Source organism: Cynocephalus volans, chromosome 2 (genome assembly GCF_027409185.1).
Source record: "Cynocephalus volans isolate mCynVol1 chromosome 2, mCynVol1.pri, whole genome shotgun sequence".
In the NCBI taxonomy this organism is placed as follows: domain Eukaryota; kingdom Metazoa; phylum Chordata; class Mammalia; order Dermoptera; family Cynocephalidae; genus Cynocephalus; species Cynocephalus volans.
Window position 1 is genome coordinate 226,509,696 of NC_084461.1, and position 16,064 is coordinate 226,525,759.

At 49.9% G+C, this 16,064-nt stretch overlaps 1 protein-coding gene across 1 annotated transcript; it reads left to right on the forward strand.

Annotated features, from left to right (window-relative positions):
• The first annotated feature begins 4,265 nt into the window (after positions 1 to 4,265).
• GDF2 (growth differentiation factor 2) lies at positions 4,266 to 8,016 on the forward strand. The gene is made up of 2 exons (XM_063084406.1): positions 4,266 to 4,611; positions 7,070 to 8,016. Exons 1-2 carry the CDS (start codon positions 4,266 to 4,268, stop codon positions 8,014 to 8,016), a joined length of 1,293 nt encoding a protein of 430 aa, XP_062940476.1.
• The last annotated feature ends 8,048 nt before the right edge of the window (positions 8,017 to 16,064 follow it).

Consider the following 16,064-nt stretch of genomic DNA (forward strand, 5'->3'; position numbering starts at 1 on the left):
ATATTATAAGAGCATTTCTGGAAGGCAGCTTAGCAATGTTTACCAAGAGCATTATAAACATTTACATATACCTAGATATTCCACTTCTGAAGACCTATCCTAAGAATATAATATAAAATATAGACCACAGTAGCATGCAATAATGTGCCTTGCAACATTACCTTAATAAAGTCTAATTGCCCTACAGCTGGAGAGTGTTCGAGTAAATTAGAATATGTCCATGTATTGGTTAGTGTTCAGTCATTAAAGATGAAGTTCATGAAGTTTTTCATGATGTGGAAAGATATCTACACACCCTTTTAGTGGCATCTCCTTGTAGGGCCCAGACCTAGACTCCTCTGGGGATCATCCCAACTGACTCCTGAGCTGCAGTGACATCACGCCTGTCCCAGGGGCCTAAGCTAATCAGGGCATTGCATTCAGCTGACCACAGTGACTGACTGGGGAGTGGGCAAATGATGCAACCAAGGCCAGGCAGATACCGTGCAACTCACTGGGACTTCCCAGCAAAGAGGCTTCTGGTCCCCACTCCCATATGTGAAATGGATGGAGACCTGTGCAGCGATGGTCCAGGACACAGAGTGATGGAGCAAAGCCAGCAGGAGCAAGAGAGGAGAAAGCGTCACTAGGACCTTGCCTGTGTTCTAGATCATGCTGTGCTGAAGCCAAACTGATGCTGAACTTTCCAGCTTTCACTGGTCAGCCATAATCCATTTTGCTTAAGCCTATTTGGATTCCGCTTTTCTGCAACTCACAACAAAGGAACTCGAAATGACACAATTAAAAAAATATGTAAAACAAACCTGTGTGCCCACCAAACCTTGAACACCAAATCAAATGACTCCAGAGGTAAATCTAAGGCAGCAAATGCAGACCCTCTGGTCTAGACTGTCTTAAATTTTATGCCAGCCTTCACTTTATCTAGGCAGAGACACATAAAACACCCTCATTCAGATCTTTGGTCTTTGAATAATCATGTGGATGGACTTCCCTGGAGAAAACAAGGGAAGAGTTAGGAAGCATAGTACGAAGTATGGGGGTGTGGGGTGAATAACATCTCCCTACACTCATCAAGGTGGTCCCTTCCTGGGGCCCCAGCAATGCAAAGCTGGTGACAGGAGAGGGTCCTTTTGCATGAGGATCCCTACAACTTCTGGGAAAAACCGAATGAAACCCAGACCTTGTACTTCAAGACCCCAAATTAGGGGGATCTGTTTAGATGGCCGAGGCCCATTTGTATGGAAAAGTAACGAGGTCCTGAAATACCTACCTGATGAAAGTGGGAGTCTGAGCTGTTGACCCAGGCTCCCTGTAGGAACCTAGAGATTTGTAAGGGAGGTCAGGTTGGGGTTGGAGTGTGACCATGGCTGACTTCTCCTCTCAACAGTCATGTGCTATGGAGGCATGCCTTTGAGAGGATGGTAGGCGTGACGGTGTGCCCAAGAAATCCAGACCAGCCAGGGCATCCCAGGCAAGCAGCTGTTAGATGCGTAGGACTCCTCCCCAACAGCAAAGCCAAGTTGTTGAGAGGGAAGAGCAGGTGGGACAAGCTAGGACCCCTTTCTCCCTCCTCCTTCCTAGCATTAAGAAGCTGGTTCGACACTAGCCCGCCCATAAGGCACTTGGACAATTCAGGAAAGAGGAAGACTAGACTTCCTGATAATATGGATCAAGAAGCCTCAAGCAATTAATTAAAAGCAATAAAGGAGACGTGAATATATTGATACTCAGAGTTTGTGGGGCAGATTATTCTAGAAATACACAGGCATGTTGCGTTGTACAGCTCCGGGGAATACCACCCACACCATAGTCAATGTTATCAGTGCCTCCTGGTGGTGTGCACCGGCAACCTAGCAGCCAGAGGTGGTGACCCCGTATTATAAATGGGTCCATTATCTGAGATCCCGAAATCCAAAACCTAAAATTTCTTTTAACTCCTTTTGTGGCAACACTTGACCTGAATGGATATTTGTATCTTTATGTATTCGCTTTGCTGCAGAAATATTGCATTTGATTACGAGGTGTTGTCTCCAACCCCTTTGGGGATATTGCAGTATATGTATCATACCAAATTCCTCAAATCTGAAACTTTCATAATCTTGAAACATTACAGGCCACAAACTTTTCACACAGGGGTTTGTGGAGCTGTATGTATTTCAAAATGTTAAGTGTGGGCATTCTAGTTGATGAAATTGTAGATTATTTTTATTTCTTTCTTTTGCATTTCCTAAATATTCTACACTAAGTACAACTGTTATAATCAGAAAAAAAATCTTTTTTTTTTAAATTTAATTTTATTATGTCGATATACATTGTGGCTGATTATTGTTGCCCATCACCAAAACCTCCCTCCTCCCTCCCCCCCCAACAATGTCCTTTCTGTTTGCTTGTCGTATCAACTTCAAGTAATTGTGGTTGTTATAAAAAAAAAATCTTAAAAATAGCATCAGCCAGCAGCCCCATGCACCTCCTGCGCACATCCGGGCCACCCTGTGCTGTCCCTTTGCTCAGCCTCTGGAGGGTGAAAGGCTCCTAAGTGTCCTCCAGGGGCTGGAGCACTGTGGGGATTTCCTGCCTTGTTCCCCAACTCCTCCCACCTGCATCCTGCTCCACAGTTGCAGCTCCATCTCCCAGGCTCGGCACTCTGCTTTTCCCTGCCCTGTGAAATTCTTGCAGTGAGCTGGACCCCTGCCCAGCATGCTTCCTGCCGCCACCCGAAGCAGCATTTCTGAAGCAGCACCCTTCCCATTCCCCTTGACTGTGTCCCCAAAGGATGGGGACAGCAAGTTTTCTCTGGGCCTGGACACTCAGGGGCTCTTGGTTACCCCTCTAGGATCTCTGACCACAGTCTGCCATGGCCCCTCCTGCATCTCCCTGCACTGGCTCATCTCTCTGCAGCTCTCCCCAGGAGCCCTGCCAGTGTGGAACTACGTCATGTTCAAATCCTGCCTATAGCAGACCACCACACACCCCCCAAGTATTAACTGTGCTCATTTTTTGCTTTGGTTAAACTCGCATGCGGTACAAATGGACAGAGTCTAGGTGTGGGCACACTGCTCTTAAAATAACACAGTCCCTGGGGCCTTGCACACCACAACCTGGGCCACAACTTGTCAGCCTGCTCGGACCAGGAGCTGTCTCCTGGGCAGACACTAGTCTCAGAACTTCCCACCTGTTCCTCTGTCTGCCCAGATTGCACGGTTCTCCCAGCTGAGAGATATGGCCCAGGAGGCCACCCAGTTGACATGAGCCAAGACCCCGTCTCAGACCCGTGACAGAGCTGGGCTCCAGGGCTGGCAGGCCACAGTGTGTATGTGGTGTTCCTGCAGGACAAGCCAGCTCCAGCTCAGGCAGACCCAGGGGCTGAGGGGAGGCAGCCAGAATGCAGTTACCCAACTCGCTGGCTTGCAGTGATTACTGAGATGTTTAAGCACATCATCTTCTTAAATCCTTACAACTGTCTTCTGAATGGAGTCTCAAAGACCCCAGGAGACTTGCTCCAGGCCACACTTCTGGGGATAAGTGAGGGAGCTGGGATTCGAACCCTTGTCTGCTCTGACTCGGAAGTTCTCATCACCGCTCTCAGTTATACATGCCACGTTCACACATGATCTCCAATGCTCAGCAATTCACTTGAAAGATGGAGTAGCTCGGCAATGCTGGAAGGCTCTGACTCCACCAGGAGCGGGTGCTTTACTAACGCCAATGTAGTCCCCATCCCACACCCGTCCCTCCTTGCCCCCGCAGTTTGCTGTGGTCTTCTGTGTGTTCTGTGTTGTCATTTCTATATTTAGAGGGACTTTGGGGTCTTGGTTTCTGTTGTTTCCACAGCTCTTTGTTCCCATGGCCTTGGAGATGGAGCATATGTCACCCTGTCTGGAGATTCTTCCCAACGGAGCTCACAAGGAAGTAAAAAGGAATCCTAATTAGGGGGCAATAACCCCCAAGAGGAACGTGGGTTCTTTACAGCAGGCGGTGTCCTTCCCACAAACCCTGTGTGTTTGTCAGATGTTTATAGAGCCTTCATTAACGGAGAGCTCCCTCCGATAAGAGGTCGGAGCGCAGCATCGAGGGCCAGATAAGAGCAAGAGGGACAGTCCGGGGACGGGGGTGGGAGCTAGTGCACCAGCCAGGGCGCTCCCTGCCGCGGTCAGCAGGATGTTGCGGGCCCTCTCCTCCCGGGCTCCTCCCTGTGCCCCTCCCTGTGCCCACTAAACAACCACAGACCTGCAGTCTCCTCTCCAGGGCAAGAGCGCCGGCCCAAGATGTGCCCCGGGGCGCTGTGGGTGGCCTCACTTGTGCTGTCCCTGCTGGCCTGCTCTGCACAGGGGAAGCCGCTGCAGAGCTGGGGGTGGGCGTCTGCTGGGGGAAACGTCCACGGCTCGCTGGGGGAGCCCCGAGGAGAGCTGCAGGAGGGGACCTTCGACCTGAAGATGTTCCTGGAGAACATGAAGGTGGATTTCCTGCGCAACCTCAACCTGAGTGGGGTCCCCTCCCAGGACAAAACCAGAGTGGAGCCGCCTCAGTACATGATCGACCTGTACAACAGGTACACCAGTGACAAGTCGTCCACCCCGGCCTCCAACATCGTGCGGAGCTTCAGCGTGGAAGGTAGAGTCGGCTTGCACCAGGGTGCCCTGGGGTGGGACCTGTAAGTCCTCAGCTGCACTGCCCAATGTGGTGGCCACCAGCCACAATGAGGCTTGTCAAGTTTCCCTTTAAGTTAATTACAATGAAATAAAATGAAAACGTAGTTCTTTAGTTTCACCAGCTTCATTTCAAGTACTCAGCTGCCATGTGTGGCTAAGGGCTCCTTAGAGGACAGTGCAGATCACAGAACATCCCATCATCACAGAAAGTTCTCCTGGACAGCTCTGCTCTGGAGGAGTGTCTGTCCCTGGGCCCCGTGCCACATTTAACACAGTGGGTGCCCGGGGATGCCAGCTCCCTTCTGTCCCTTCCCACCCCCCACCCCCTCTTCCCTTCCTACCTAGAAACAGACAACTTAGTTTGCCCCCAACTAACTAGTATATTTTTAAACTTTGAGAGAATGTCTATTTCTCTTTTATGAAAAGGATTTTAAAACTCACATAAAATCCTTTGATGAGAGCAGTATTGGAGGAGCATCTGATTATTTCTGCAACACATATGCCCCTGACATATAGGACTAGAAGATAACAAACATCGACTCATGGCCTATGTCCACTAACTCACTCACTGTCACACAACACAGACAGGATGAGTCTCCGAACAGCGATGTCAAAGCTTGTAGCCACTAAGGGAATGTGCTCAGGTCACGTAGTAAGTTTTCAGCAACTGGATTCTCACCCAGGCCCCCCTATCTGCCCAGCACCGGCTTTTCCTGTGCCTGCAGTCACCTACTGAACCTCCAGGAGCACAGGGCCTCTCCCTCCTGCCTCTCAGTCCCGCAAATGCCTAAGGGGCCCAGCTCCACACCTCGGCCAGGCCAGACCTGCCCGGCCCGCAGAGCAATGCTGCAGGCACCATGCATGTCCAGCAATGCCACATTTTCTGATTGTCCAAAAGAAGAAGGAAAATCTGGGTTTTATGTGAACTTGCCTGGTTCTTAAGACCCTGGCTTCATTTTTTAAAAAAATTTAATCTGCAGGTCATCCAGCACATGGGGCAGGTCTGTGCCAGGCAGGCCTGGGAATCCAGTATTTGCAGCGGTGTCAATGACAGCCCCACCCACTCCACAGCAGCATGTGTGTCCTAGGAAACCTTGATCCAATCCCAGTACTCCCGTGGGTGCAGCTCAGGAAGGGAGAGTGATTGTTCTTCAGACACCTGACTGCGTTCCCATCGCCACCATCAAGGCATGCCTCAGGAAAAGTACCTCGGGTCAGAAGCACATGGTTCACACTGTTCAAATATGCCATGGTAGCTTGGCACATTTTCCAGGAGCTAGAATGGCACATCCACACTGGGTGAGGGCACCACAGAGAGCCTGAGGGAGAGGCCATGTGCTTTGTTGCATGCAGGGGCATGCACGGGAGGGTCTGGAGGGTGGACACAGAAATACTGATGGAGCATCTGCTGTGAGTCAGGGACTGCATCTGGTAAGTTCCGTGTGCAACCTGTCCAAGCCTCACACCAACTCCAGGAGGCTGCTAGGATGAGCCCCATTTTACAGATGAGGAAACTGAGGCATAGAGAGACTCTGGACTTTCCAAGGTAATAAACCTAGTGTGGGGCAGAGTCAGAGGTGGCACCAGACCTGGCTTCCGGATTTGGGGACAGCACAAGTTCTCCACTCATGGTGGCACATAGTAGGTGCTCAAAAAATGCATCTTTCCTTCCCTCATGGTAGAGTAGAAATGTGCTAAAGGCCAAGTGTCAGCCCAGGACAAGTGGGAAACTGAGACAATTATGTGGCTAAAACAGAAGTCCCATGTTTGCCTGACATGACAGCAACTGAGGCTAATATTTCTTTTTCCTCAAACCCTGAAAAAATCAATCTCTTTCACTTTGCTTGGAAGTTACAATTCCAAATGATTTCTACACTGTTTAGATACTGAGATTTGTTAAATTGTCTTAATATTAGACTTTCACTGTTTCCTCCTAGGATCTGTCTTTTAAATTCATACACTCAGAATCTTCACACTAAGGCAGAAAGTGCACTTTTGCTTTTGTTTTCTTTATGCGAGCATAGTCACTTGCTGCGTGCACTTTGGCAATTAAATGCCCTGAATCCTGGTCTCCACATCTGTACACATGGAGTAATAATTAGATCCTCCCAGGGTGAGTGTGAGGATTAAAGTAAAATATATTTTGCAAAGCTCCTAGTGTAATTCCTGGCATGCAATAGATGCTTAATGAACAGGAGGAACTGTTCACCCCAGCTGGAGGCCTCTCCTGCCTCTGCCTTTCTTTGGAAGGTCCTGAATGTACCTTTCAAAATACTCTTCTTTCTCAGCTTAAGTGAAACCAAACAGAGATAAGAGAGACAGAAACCTGATGCCCTTTCATTCAGAATATGAGACTCAGCTTTGGTGTCATAAAAATGGGCCCTCCCCGTGATGACCATCCCCATGTGTTTGCATTGCAGATGTCATCTCCATACCTGCCACAGAAGACTTCCCCTTCCAGAAACACATCTTGCTCTTCAACCTCTCCATTCCCAGACATGAGCAGATCACCAGGGCCGAGCTCCGACTCTACGTCTCCTGTCAAAATCACATGGACTCCTCTCTTGGGCTGAAAGGAAATATGATCATTTATGACGTTCTAGACGGAGCAGATGCCTGGGACGGTGCTGTGGGAACCAAGACCTTCCTGGTGTCCCAGGACATTCGGGACGAGGGCTGGGAGACCTTGGAGGTGTCCAGCGCTGTGAAGCGGTGGGTCCGAGTGGACTCCACCAAGAGCAAGAACAAGCTGGAAGTGACGGTGGAGAGCCACAGGAAGGGCTGCGGCAAGCTGGACATCAGCGTACCCCCAGGTTCCAAAAACCTGCCCTTCTTCGTCGTCTTCTCCAACGACCGCAGCAACGGGACCAGGGAGAGCAGGCTGGAGCTCAGGGAGATGATCGGCCATGAGCAGGAGAGCATGCTCACAAAGCTGTCCGCAAATGGCTCGGCAGAGGCAGCGGGGAGCAACAGCCCGGGGGAGGACGCGGACGGCCGCGTGGCCACAGGCTCGTCTTTGGCCAGACGGAAGAGGAGCACAGGAGCCAGCAGCCACTGTCAGAAGACATCCCTGCGGGTGAATTTCGAGGACATTGGCTGGGACAGCTGGATCATTGCGCCCAAGGAGTACGATGCCTACGAGTGCAAAGGCAGCTGCTTCTTTCCCCTGGCAGACGACGTGACACCCACGAAGCACGCCATTGTGCAGACCCTGGTACACCTCAAGTTCCCCACGAAGGTGGGCAAGGCCTGCTGCGTGCCCACCAAACTGAGCCCCATCTCCGTCCTCTACAAGGACGACATGGGGGTGCCCACCCTCAAGTACCACTACGAGGGGATGAGTGTGGCAGAGTGCGGCTGCAGGTAGTACCTGCCCGCAGGGCTGGGGGAGGCAGGGTGGGGAGGGGGTCCCCTGGACACCACAGGGACCATGTGCATCTGCATGCCGGGCTGGGGAAGGACAGGGAGGCTGCTGTGCCTCTCATGCCCGTCCCAAAGCACACACTGCTGGGTTCAGTGGCCAGGGAGGACGATGGCAAGGGGACGTGGGGGGTTGGGCACAGTAGAATACCCTGGATGAGTTCTTGGGGTGGAAGAGGAGATGACAAAAAGGAAAGAAGAATAAAAGTCCAGAGTCAGCAGAAAATGAATGGAAATGAGCTGCAGGAGTATAGGCAGACGGGGTCGTGCAGAGATTCATGGAAGTTCCAGAGCCGAGGAGGACGGGGCTTGTTCTAGTAATACTGGGGAGTGACGGGAAAGGAGCAGGTCACGTGCTCTACACCCGTCATGTCACGTTATCTGCCACAGCCCAACTAGCTGGGTGTGATGACTGTCAATTTACAATGCAGAAACCAAAATGCAGGTAGTTCAGGTAGCACGGGCCAATGGCATGATTCCAACCCAGGTCTGTGGGACACCAAAGACCAGAACCTTCCATGTGCCCCGCCATAGTTTAGCAGGTCACTCTGTGGCTAAAGAGCCACTCGACATTGGGAGGCCAGGAGCACTGAGGCCAGGCTGGGCTGAGCCCCAGTCACCACAAGGGTACTTCAAAGTTCATGGAAAGATTCATATTATCTTTTAATTCTACTTTTGTATGAACTTTTGAAGTATGCTCATACACACCGGAGTGACTGGGCTGCTTGTTATGTCCAGGACATGGTCTGATCGCTTGGTGCCTCTGCTCATTCAGTGGCCAAATGCTTTTTAATATCACCCCTGAGTCAGTGAAAGACTTCAGCCCCGAACCAGCTGCAGGGTGGAGAGAGTTCAGGACGGCAGCCCTCTGGGCCGCATGGTACATCGTGGCTGGCGGTGCTTTGACCCGCTGTCTCAGTGCTGGAGTGGCCAGCAGTTCACACGGGGCCACTCGCTGTCCATGGACTCAAATTATGGGACAGTCTGGAAGAGGCAGGCACAGTTTGTGCTGAAGGGTGGGGCAGCCTACGGCCAGTGCCTCTACCAGTGCCTCTGCAGCTACTCAGCATCCCCAGCTCACCAGAAGGTGCCCGTGTGTGTCCCCCACACGATCATCCATGGGAGCCAGGGTTTGGATATGAATTTGTTGGAACTAAGTGTGCTCTTGCTTTGGTATTTGAAATGCCCCTATTTTTACTCCTTGGTGACATGCACTCAAGTGATAAGACGTCCAGGCTTCCTGGGTGAGGGCTCCTGGCCTCTGGAGAACTGCAGGCCTTATCAGCTGTTGCCGTCTCTGCCTACTCTTGTGGGTTTTCTTGAGTAATGTGTGTCCCAGCCCCTGTCCTGGGCTTGGACATGGGACAGGACCCAGCCTCACTGACCTCTAAGGAGGGTGATTTCCATTTCCTCTGTGTTTCATCCTCTTTTTTGAGTCCCACAACCACCCATGACATGGGCGTTGCAAGGAAGAGTCTGCAAGTGGGGACGATTCCACCCCAGGGTCGTCTGACCTCTGGCTGGACAGGACCTAGTGGAGGCTGAGAGAGACCTGGGCCACTCCCACTGGTTGCAGCTTCCATATATTACAAAAAAGGAATGGTTTGTGTTAAATGTTTACATGGAACCAATGAACAACTTTAACACAAAAATACCATGAAACATTATTGTTTAATTATTGGGGTTATAGAAAATAGGAATTTCTGGTACATGCTAGGCAGTGTGGTACGACGGTGCTGTTCAAAGTTGGGTAACCGATATCTTCTTCCAGTCCTGGTGGGCTGGGTATTTCTGTGCCTGCATGAAAGTGTCACTTGGAAATAAAGTCAAATGTCTAATTTGCAGCCTTTCTTGAATGTGACACCAGAGTCTGAGGGCCCTCCAGCCCCACGCTCCTGCCCAACCTGTCCTACAGGCTCCACTCTGATGTGCTGTCACTTTCCCAGGGGGATGGGGGACTGGGGGGACATGAGCAGGCGATGTCTGCACGCTGAGGTGAGTGAATGTGCTCGTGCATGGGCTTATGCGTGCATAAGTGGTGTCTGTGTGTGCAGGTGTTTGCAAGTGGACGACAACGGTGACCTCTCCTGCCTTCCCTCACCTCCCCACATGTCAGGGAGGGAGGACTGGTCTAGTGAAGAGATACCAACAGCCCCAAGTCATCTCTGCCCATGTCCAAGGGCCTGCACAACTCTTCCAGCATTGGTCCCACTACACCATGCTCAGATGCCAGCTCCAGCCAAATTCCACCTTCAAGGCCACTCCCTGTTCTCAGCCCTGGCTCTGCCATCCACATCCTACCCTCTGCGTGGCCCTAGCTCCAGGGCCACCCACTCTGGCCCCTCCTGATGCTCCTGTTCTGAGCTTCCTGGCTCTGAGGGGAAGCATAGTTGTCATGGGAGCATTGTCAGCTGCTGGCCCCTCTCTGTGCCTCCTGCAGCCATGAGTCCTCTGGGGACAAGGCCCGACAGCCTCTTGCCATGGTCACTCCGGGAGGGCCAACCTGGCCTATGGTCAGGACAAAGTGATTCGGACGGATGTGCTGGGATGAAGCATGCAAGGGGACACCCAGGACACGTTCTCCAGCTTCCATTTCACTGGTCCTTCTTCCTGTCTTGTTCCTCAAGTCTCGTTCTCCCACAGGTGGAGAAAAAAATCCCACACCGCCATCCTCTGCAAACGGTGATGTGGCCAAGGAGCCCCCTGTCCAAAGCCTGCCACATTCAGTGATGCCTTGGAAAAAGTTCCTAAAGCGTTCTCCTTTACATCAGGGAGGACATCTCTCTGCTGTCACATGCTTGAAGAGGCTGAAGCTCAGCAAAGCCGGGGCTGTCCCCAGCCGCACGCTGAGTTGACAGGGTAGATGGGCTGTCCTCTGCCCTCATTGTGAGCTTCCCTCTGTGTCAGGAGCAATGGAGAGAGGGTCAGGGGTGCCCAGCAAAGGGCAGCGGGCAGACACAAGGAGAGACAGAAACAGTGACATGATGAGGAGGGAGACCACCAGGAGCACCCCTGCGTACCAGCCCTGGCACTGCACCTGCCCCCAGCAGCTCTAGAACAGACAACAGAGTGACAGAAATTTTATCCTGCCTTTTACAAACACAGGGGCACCCAACTCTTGGAGGCCTTACACTTTGCTAGAGCCACAACCCAGGAATTACTAGAGCAAGAATAGGAACCCCGCATACTGAGACCAGCCACATTTTAGCTGCCACACTATCTGCTGTCCTGATGTCTTCCACAAGGTCAAGGTCAAGGTCACAAGGGCAGGAAGTCTCATAGCTAGAGCATGAATAAGATGAACCAGACAGAACCTGTGCTGTTAGTACAGTGCAGCTCTGCCTCCCTGGACTCTGCCCACCCCTGGACTCTGCCTCCCTGAGGGTTTGACTATACATCCCTCTCGTCTGAGCAGCTCTCTCTGCCCTGGATGTCAGCCCTCCCGGAATCTTTCTTAGTCTTCTGCTACGCCCGCCCACGGTGCCTCTGCATCTGGGCTCCTGAGATGGGCCCACCTGGCCTGGGAGGCTCCCATCCCATCCTCTCAGGTGGCTCTTTCAGCAGCCCCAGGGAGGTGGTATTTGCTTCTGCACAGATGAAGAAGGTGCTCAGCCTGGCAGAGGTGGGGTAGAGGGCAGGCAGTGCGGAGCCTGGGAAAAGCCCACATCTGCGGGGCTCTCCCTGCCCTGACGGCTCTTGCACAGGCCCGGCCACTGGCTGCGATGGCGTGGAGACATGAACAGAGGCCAGCAGGGCTGTGCTGGCCTCTTAACCACATGGGGGCTGAGCTCCCCGGGCTCCAGAACACATGCAGGCATGGGAGAGCAGCCCTGGCTGTCACACAGGCTCGGGCTTGGTTTAACATTCTGCTGTCACCATCTTGAATTTTTTAATAATTTTGGAACCAGAGGTCCACATTTTAATTCTGCAGTTGGCCCCTCAAATGACATAGCTGATTCTGAATGCATTTATGTGGTCGGCACCTTGGTTTCCCAAGGCCCAAGACATTCTAGAAGCTGTTTCAGGCCCCAAGGTTGACATGATCCTGGGGGGACAGTGAGTCTGTGCTGTGCTGACAAGAGCTTGCTTGGGGTCTGACAGCCCTCCCCACCTCTACCCTGGTGCATGCTGAGGAAGCCCAGGGCTTCTCCAGTGTGTGAGACAAAGACAGCGGAACTGTCCATCTCTCAAGGGCCAGCCAATCACAGCTATCTGCCAGCCCTGGGGAGGGGTCAAAGTGGCTGCCTCTCTTGCCCCTGCTTCCTCCCATCTTCGTCCTTAAGCAGTCTACTGAGGGGACCACAGCCGTGCAGGCCAGACCGTAACCCAGCAATGAACACCAGTGGCTTATGTTAGATCAGGCCGACCAAACCTTTCGGAACATCTTTTCCTCTTCAAAGCACAGAGTCTGGGCTTTGGAGGAGAGCACCCACCCCAGACAGAAGTCTGCCCATCCCAGGCCCCAGCTCCCCTTGAACTTCTCTCTCAGCTGACCACCACTCCCCAGGGAGCCCATCTCATTAGTGGACAACCGTGTGTGGGCCATCGAGGGGCCAGAGGGTCTTCTCCAGTCTGAATCAGAGGGAGAAAACTAAGAGCAATAAAATATTGTTCATAATAGCCAAATGCAGTTTTGGAGTTGTTCTAATATCTCCCCCCTTTTTACGAAATTATAGGGATGATAGGTAACAGGTTTTTGGTTTTTATAATGTCCATAATTGGCAAAATAAAGTACAGACAATCCTGTATTCATCCTCAAAATAATTTTGGAACCACTATAGGTTATGAATCCCAAAGCCTCGTCCCCATCTAGATTTGGTCCCAATCTTGACTGCAAGAGCTCACCATATGAGCCTCACGGCCAGGTGTGCCTGTCAGTGACACCATATCGTGATGGGACACCCTCCACCTGGGTCCATCAGACTGTGGGTCAGCCTCTGGCCAGACCACCCGCCCACCTCTCTCCCGGTCCTCCCCCTACTTGTGAACCCCTGGCTTTCTACACCAGCCTCCAGCACCTGCCTACCACCTTCATTTCCTAACACCACGATGTTTTGATACATGTGCACATTGTGAAATGATAAAATCAAGCTAATTAACACATCCATCTCCTCACATGCAAGCTCATTGACATATCCAGTACCTCCCATTTTTTATGGTACATTTAAGATCTGCTCTCTTAGCAGTTTTCAAGTCTACAGTACATTGTTATTAACTATAGTCACCATGCTGCAAAAGCAATCTCCAGAATTTATTCATCCTGAAACTTTGTACCCGTTGACTAACATCTCTCCATTCCTCATCCCCACCACACCCGCAAGCACCTGGTAATCCAGTTTAAGTTTTGACTCTGCTACTGACTGGGCTCTTGGAGATAACTTTTGACCTCTCCAAGCCTCAGTTTCCTCACCTATAAAATGGGAGCAGTACTACCTGTGACGGTTCATTTTATGTCAACTTGACTGAGCTGGGGTGCAAGCTGTTTGGTCAAGTACTAGCCCAGATGTCACTGCGAAGGTATTTTGTAAATGTGATTAACATTTACTATCAGTAGACTGTAGGGAAAACAGATCACCCTCCACAATGAGGGTGGGCCTCCTCCAATCAGTTGAAGGGCTGAAGAGCAAAGACTGAGGTTTCCTGAGGAAGAAGAAATTGTGCCTCGAGACTACAACATTGAAACCCCAATCGAGCTCCCAGCCAGCCAGCCTGCCCTGCAGGTTCAATCTCAAAACTGCTACATCAACTCTTACCTGGATTTCTGGTCTCCTGGAACCTGCACAACAGATTTTGGACTTGCCAGCTCCCATGATAACATGAGCCAATTCTTTAAAATAAACCTCTCTCTCTCTTTCTCTCTCTCTCTCTCTGTACACACACACACACACACACACACACACACACACACACACACACACACACACACACTCAGATATGTTAGTTAGCTTGATTTAATCATTTCACAATGTGCACATGTATCAAAACATTGTGGTTTTAGGAAATGAAGGTGGTAGGCAAGTGCTAGAGGCTGGTGTAGAAAGCTAATGGTTCACAAGCAGGGGGAGGACAAGGAAAAAGGGGGCAGGTGGTCTGGCCAGAGTCTGACCTAGAGGCTGATGGGCCCGGGTGGCGGGTGTTCCTATCTATCTATCTATCTATCTATCTAACTATCTATCTATCTATCTATCTATCTATCTATCTATCTATCTATCTATCTATCTATCTATCTATCTACATTTCTGCTTCTCTGGAGAATCCCTGACTCATCTACTACTGACCTCCCTGGATTAAAAAGATTAAAATGAGAAAGTGCTGGAACAACTGGATTTCCATAGGCAAAAGAATGAGGTAGCCCTTTTACTATAAACCATACACAAAATTAACTCAAAATGAACGAAAGACCTAAATATAAGAACTAAAATTTTAAAACTCTGAGAAGAAAACATAAGGGTAAGTCTTCATGACCCTGGATTTGGCAAAGTATTCTTAGATATGACACCAAAAGCAAGAGAAAAGAAAGAAAAATTAGATAAACAGGGCATCATCAAAATTTTTAAAACTTCTGAGCTTCAAAGCACATCATCAAGAAAGTGAAAAGATAACCCACAGAGTGAGAGAGAATATTTGCTAATCCTATATATAATAAAGGACTTGTATCTCCACATGTAAAGAACTCTTACCACTCAATAATAAAAAGACAAATAACCCAATGCTAAAAATGGGCAAAGGATCTGAACAGACGTTTCTACAGTGAAGATATACAAACAGCCAATAAGCACATGAAAAGATGTTCAATGTCATCAGTCATTAGAGAAATGCAAACCAAAACCACAGTGAGATACCACTTTGTACCCACTAGGCTGGCTGTGATCACAAAGTCAGGTAAGAGTAAGGGCGATGAGATGTGGAGAAATTGGACCCTCATACACTGCTGGTAGGAATGAACAGTGGTGCAGCCTCTTTGGAAAACTGGCAGTTCCTCAGAAAGCTAAACCTACAGTTACCACATGACCGCACAATTCCACACCTAGGCATGTATCCAAGAAAAATAAAAATGTATGTCCACACAAAAACTTGTACACCAACGCTTATTGTAGAATTATTTATAACAGCCAAAAGATGGAAACAACCCAAATGTGCATGAGTTAATGAATGGGTAGACAAGATGTGGTATAGACACACAGTGGAATATCGTTCAGCCATAAAAGGGAATGAGGTATTGACACGTTACAACATGGGTGGATCCTGAAGACATCACGCTAAGTGAAAGAAGCCAGATGCAAAACACCAAACATCATATGATTCCATTTAGATAAAAAGTTTCCAAAACAGTTTAATCTATAGAAATAGAAAGTAGAAGGGTGGTTTCCCAGGGTGGAGGCAGGAATGGTGGAATTCCCACAGGAGGGAATAGTTGAAGGTTACAGCGTTTCTTTCTGAGTTGATGAAAATGTTCCAAAGTCACTGATTGTCATGATGGTTGTACATTTCCTCAAATACACTAAAAAAACCATTAAATTAAATACTTAAATTGGTGAATTAGATCTCAATGACGCTATTTTTTTAAAAAAGATTAAATGAGACAGTGTTCATGAAAGTGATACAACAGGGTACAAATGGAAGAAGTGATTATTTTCCAAATCCATCCTGCCTTCAAAAGCCATTCTGTTGTGGTCTCCTGTACCTCTTCCCTTGTGTGATTCTAAACATCTCCTCCAACCCCTCATTATTAGGCTGTCCTCAGATCCCAGAGCCCAGGCTTTCCTTCTCAAAGACAGGCCCACCAGCAGGGAGCCAGACACCTCTGCAGACCAAGCCCTCCCTGCGGTGCATCTCAGGACACACAAGCCCAGGTTTCTGAAGTACAGTGCCTGGCTCTGTTTGCACGTGGCTCTCTGGATATGAGGCTCCTTTGAGATATTTACCTTGGCATTCCTGCTCTACTCCCAGAAGCTCCTAGGCGTGCTGATGAAAGGGGACACTTGGGAGTGCTTG